General features: G+C 30.3%; 1 protein-coding gene across 1 annotated transcript; it reads right to left on the bottom strand.

Moving 5' to 3' along the window:
* Window positions 1-319: 319 nt before the first annotated feature.
* LOC103501067 (4-coumarate--CoA ligase 2) lies at window positions 320-5,563 on the bottom strand. Its single transcript, XM_008464557.3, has 7 exons — window positions 4,696-5,563; window positions 4,107-4,460; window positions 3,293-3,494; window positions 2,748-2,893; window positions 1,710-1,777; window positions 1,521-1,623; window positions 320-577 (listed from the first exon to the last, which is right to left on the bottom strand). The coding sequence occupies exons 1-7, from the start codon at window positions 5,392-5,394 to the stop codon at window positions 473-475; spliced, it is 1,677 nt and encodes a 558-aa protein (XP_008462779.1). The 5' UTR covers window positions 5,395-5,563; the 3' UTR covers window positions 320-472.
* Window positions 5,564-6,173: the final 610 nt, after the last annotated feature.

Genomic DNA, 6,173 nt, shown 5'->3' with positions numbered 1-6,173 from the left:
TAAATTTGATTCCTCAAATAATCCACACTCAACAATTATATTAACAACTTCAAGGTAAAAAATTTGATTCCTTCGCTGCAAGCTTTAATTAAAATGCTTTTACAAAAAGAAAACTACTCATAATAATTCTTTTATAAAACTATTGAAGAGAGTTTGATCAAACCATAAAAACTATATACTAATTTTTTAAAAAACTATATACTAATTTTTTAAAAGACTACCAAATTTCTAATGGAACCATAAAATTAATATAGAAGGCCACACCACATCGTCTTTTATGTGCAAAACTCATAAAGAAAGATGGCTAAAGACCACAAAATTAATAATAATAAATTGAAGACATTCACATTATTGCACATAACAAAAGTTGGTATACAATCAAGGGTTGAAGAGATAGACATAGACAAGCATTAATGACAATTAATAATAACTCTACCTCTTCATGTCTCTATTCCTGTGGCTTTAAAAAGACTTATGAGAGTTTGGCTTTGAGTTCCTTTCTCAAGGTCTTTCCAGAAGGTGATTTTGGAATGGTCTTCACAAAATATACTTTGTGCAATCTCTTGTAGAACACAACCTGTTGGTTTTGCATTTAAAAAGTAAATAACCAACGTGAGATAGATATCAATTCAATGCTTCAATTCCCTTTGTACAAACTACTGTTTGAACTTTTATTGTGATTTAACAACACTTGATTTCACAACTAATTTTCTTTATTATTACTCTAAGAAAAGTTAATAATTATATATGCCATGTCTTTTCAATATGACTCCAAAATTAAAGAAAAATCAAAAAGCTCTAGGTCTATTTGATTATGATATAGCCATAGATTTGATTTTTTATTTCTAGTTTTATAGAATTATGTAACTATATCCCCCACCTCTATATTTATTTTTGCATTATCTTTTTCTACCAATATTTGAAAAACAACGTCAATTTGAAATTTAAAAAATTACTTTTTCATCTGTAGAATATTTAACTAAGAATTCAATTATCGGAAAAAGAAAATTACAAATTATTATAAGAAAATGAGAAAAAATAAGTTTAGTGTTGAAAAATAAAAAAATAAAAAATGTCATACTTATGAAACGATATCCTATTAAAAAAAAAGTTTGTTTTTATTTTTAAAATTTAACTAACAATTCAACGTTTTTCAAGAAATTTTAGAATTAATAATATAAAATTCGAGACCAAAGAAAAGTAAATTAAAAAAAAAACTTAAAACAAAATTGATACTAAAAACAAAAGTAATTGTCAAACTAAAAAGTAGTTTCTATAGTTTTAAACAAATAAGCTTAACTTCAATCGAAAACAAAAGTTGAGGGTGAAAATAATGTTAAAAAAAAAAAAAGAATATTTGCAATATAAACTTTTATTGAATAATACATTAGAAAAATAATAAATAGTTTTAACATTTTATTTTTTTCTCAAATTTTTTTAAACATATTATCTTTGAAATTTAAACGTGAACTATAATTATAATTTGATTATAAGGGAAATTAAATTGATAGCACACAAACCTGCTTTGCTATGAATTCTTTTACTGATTCCTCTGTAAGTCCATTCTGAGTTGATGGAACTACGAAAGCTACTGGAACTTCACCAGCAACATCATCATTTTGCCTGTAATTGAAAATATTTTTAACAATTCTATCCTTTAAAGCAATTACCCAAAAAAGAAAATTGAAAAATTTAAATTGTTTACATACGGGACAACAGCAGCATCAACGATAGATGTATGGGTTACAAGAAGAGCCTCTAACTCTGCCGGTGCCACCTATAAAAGATATCATAATTTTATAAATTTCATGTATAGAGTTTTTTTAACAACAACAAAGGGGGGATTGAACCTCAGATACCATGAGAGATTTTATATATGAAGATAATTGCATTAATAGAAAATTAATTTGGTAAAAATAAATAACTCAACCAACTTGTCAGTCAATTAATTACACAAAAATTGAACCAATTCTACACTCCAAAACTACTCTTGTTAGGAAGTCTTGCTTCTTAATTTGTTTAGAAATAAAATCTATTCTTTAATTGGAACCAAGAAAATGAGATTTTATTTTTATTTAAAGGAGAATGCGGATTTAGACCATAGACCCCTTGATGATTCCGGTACATACATATATTAATTGAACTAACTTTTTATTGAGAAATTTAATAAAATATGATTGTCTCTCGCGAAAGAAATACAAACCCTAATAGACAATCATACAATACTTTATTTCGAAAATAGTTTTAATAATTTTACCGAGTATAAACCATTACCAATAATTTTAAACATATGATCATTTTAAATTGTACAAGGTTGAAAGTAGTATCAATTTTTAAAATACTTTGTGCTATACTAACTATAGCCTCGTATCCTTTAATAGTAATGTCTGTTAGCATTCAAGTAATCAAATAATTTAAATGATTAATGTTCACTAATTTTTTCTCACTATTAAAATTAAAATGAAAATTTAACTCATCAATTATTTTAATTACTTAATTAGAAGCACAACAAATACACATTATCGACTAAAAATCTCAAAATATTCAAACTAATATAACCGTAATCTATTATAACATTTTAAAATTTAGAAACCAAATAAAAATTTTCAATTATTATTATTATTATTTTCTAAGAAGTTAAAAATATAACATTTAATTAAATTCAGTAAATAACAACAACAAAAAAATAAGAGTTAAAAAGGATTAAACAGAAAATAAATATTAGAATTTTAGGGAATAGTTTATACCTGAAAACCTTTAAATTTAATAATCTCTTTAACTCTATCAACAATAAAAATTTCTTCTTCATCGTCAACGTAACCAATGTCACCCGTATGAAGCCAACCCTCCACATCGACAGTCAATGACGTGGACACCGGGTCATTCAAATATCCTACAATATCATCACACCCATCTCAATTTAACACCAAAATTATTAAGTACTTTGTTCCATTTTCACAATTTTAATGGTAAACACACAAACTCGTTCTACACCAGTGTGTACTCCTACTTTTATTCCCTAATTACTTCTACTTCATTCAATTTAACATTAATTATATTCATCATCCATTTCTTATTCTTCTAATTATACCTTATTGGATAATGTGAATTGTCCATCTAAAAATTATTTCTAAAGAGACTCAACAAGTAAGTTTAATTATATTATTCAACCCAAGAAAATAGCTTTTAAAGAATTTCAAGTTATTTTCATAAAATGGATAGAAAAATTAGTCAGAATTTCACCGAATAGAATAATTAATTAAGTGAGAAGAAAAGAAAAAAGAAAAAAAACCTTTCATAACTTGGGGGCCTCGAACACAAATTTCTCCGGGTTGATTATAAGTGAGTGAGGCACCGGTTAGTGGGTCAACGACTTTAAGCTCCGAGTTTCTAACAACTCGGCCGCAGGAGCCAGATTTTGTTGGCATTGGTGGCTCCTTTGCAAAAGCCGAGCACATGCTCAGCACGGGACCCGCTTCCGTCATACCATAACCCTATTTATTAGGTCATGTTCCACATATTAATGTCCAAATATCAATTAGTTAGTAAAGAACTTTAAATTAATGTTAATTAAACATGTCATTTTCATTCAAAAGGTTCGAGTTTTCAACGTCTATTTATATTGTCCTTTTACCAAAACTATGGTTCTTTTTTAATAGATTCAAGATCACCGAACTTTCGGACGACTTAAAAATTGACTTTAATTAAAATGATTATTCATTGATCATATTATATAGAAGATAGTTATTGTTGGAACAAGATACTATTTAAAAATAAATGAATATAGAATTAAGTAAGCGGAGGATGTTTTCTTACAATTATTTTGTTGCTGACTATCTAATAACATTTATATTTATATATGCGAAATTTGATTGGTTTAGTGAATATCACTAGACATTTCTATAAGAGAAAGTATGTAACGTGATATAGCATTGATATAAAATTAGATTCCATGGTACATAATTCTACCGTTTTTCTTTTATCGCAAGAGATTGCAAAATAAAAGTCTTTTTTCCTTTTTATTTAATTACTTTCACATGCTACATCTATAAAACTTAATAGCCTTTAGTTATCCCATACTTTATAGTCATTTCATTACCACATACCTGACCAAAAATGGCTTGAGGAAGCCTTTCCATGAGAGCCTCCTCCAGCTCCTTTCTCAACGGTGCTGCTCCGGAAAGCACTAATCGAATGGAGCTCAAGTTGAAATCTGCAACCTTCGGGTTCTTCACTAGCGACACCACGAGCGGCGGCACCACCGTTGCCACCGTCACCTTGTGTCTCTCTACTAGTCGTAGCAATGACTCGATCTCAAATTTCTCCATCAAAAGCAACGCTGCCCCGGATCTGATTGATATCAAAACTATGCTACTCAATGAGAATATATGAAACATTGGTAACACGCATAAAACTATGTCGTTTCTTTTTAAATATAGGTTCGGGTTTTCTCCATCCACCTGCAGATTTACAATATGAATAAATGATTAAATATTTTTCAAATATACTAGAATTACCCATTTTCTTTTCATTCTATCATACTGTTTGTCACAACGGATGATACATAGTGAATTTAAAATTATTTAAATTATTATGAAATATTCTTAATCAATTAGTATAAAAAATGTGATTAAATGTTAAATTAAATATGGACATTTTAACCAAAATATTATATACAAAGTTTATAATAAGAACCTGTTGAGCCACACTCGACACCATGTTCTTATGAGTCAAAATCACACCCTTGGGGAGCCCGGTCGTGCCGGAGGAGAACGGTAGGGAAACGGCATCGTTCGTATCAATCTCCACAAACGGGACATCGTTCTCATTGGCGTCGTAAACCATCGAGAAGCTCAGACAATTCTCCGGCGGGTCATCCACGGTGACAATAGTGAGAACTTCACCACATTCTCGTAACTTATCAACGCATCGGGAGTAAGTAACAACGAATTTAGCACCGGAGGCCTTCAACTGCTTAGAAATCTCGGCCCCCGTGTAGTAAGGATTGGCGGTGGTAGCGATGGCGCCGAGCATGGAGGAACCCATAAAAGAGAAAATAAATTCAGGAGAATTATGGAGGAGAATCATAATAACATCCCCTCTCTGAACACCAAGTTTAGAGAAAGTGGCGGCGGCTTTGCGGGAAAAGAGGTGGGTTTCGGAGTAGGAATAAGATTTTCCGGTGGAGCCGACGATCAAACATGGGCGGTCGGAAACTTGGGAGAGTTTCTGGAAGCAGTAACTGTGAAGAGGGAGATGGTCGGGGATAGGAATGTCGGGTAATTTGGATCGGAAAACATGGGTGGCCGGCGTGGAGGGCGGGGGAGAGGATGAGAAATCGGAGGAGACATTATTGGGTGGTTGGGGGTCGCATACTGGGGCTAGGGAAATCATGGCTGGTAAAAGGGGGGAGGACGAGTGGCAATGAAAACGTTAAATCGGGTTCAATGGGAGTTTGGTTTTGCATAGAGAAAAAAAGGAAGGGAGTGATTGATAAATAAGAGGAAAAGAACGGTTCCAAAGAAAAAAGGAAAAGGGTAGGTAGAAGAAACGGTGGAGGCAAATCCAACTATCAATCTTAAAGGGGTAGCTTTAAAATGAGGTAGGGATTAAATAACATTTGAGTTTTGGTATATATTTTTGTCACTTTCAATTAAGTACCTTCACAATAAATCTTAAATATATTCATATCATTTTGTACCTTTTTTTTCTTTTTTGCTGAACTTTCTAAAATCCCAACTAAGTTGTGGAAATGTATTTATATTATATTATTTATATTTTTATGAATAAAATTAATTTTGAAATCGACCCAAAAAGCTCAACACGTAATTTCAAGTTCAAATTCCTCCGTCCCCGTCTATACTAAGAAAAATTGATTTTTAATTGTTGAATTTAAAATTTTTAAAAAATATAATAAAAATAAAATTCGAAGTATAAAAATGAAAATGGATTTCACAGTTTATTTGAATAGAGGCCTAATTATGCCAAATAGTCTAAAACCACTCTAACGCGCTTCATTAATAACCACATAATATTGACGGTAATTTTTAACTTCCAACACTGTATATGAAGAATAATTTAAACATTAGAAAAAGTAAAAGTAAAGAAAATCATAAAAGAAAAATAAGGTTTCCTCTTTATAAATTTAATAAAACAAATTTAAAAGTTATTGA

Source organism: Cucumis melo, chromosome 11 (assembly GCF_025177605.1).
Source record: "Cucumis melo cultivar AY chromosome 11, USDA_Cmelo_AY_1.0, whole genome shotgun sequence".
Taxonomy (NCBI): Eukaryota; Viridiplantae; Streptophyta; class Magnoliopsida; order Cucurbitales; family Cucurbitaceae; genus Cucumis; species Cucumis melo.
This window is presented reverse-complemented; position numbering and strand designations above follow the sequence as displayed.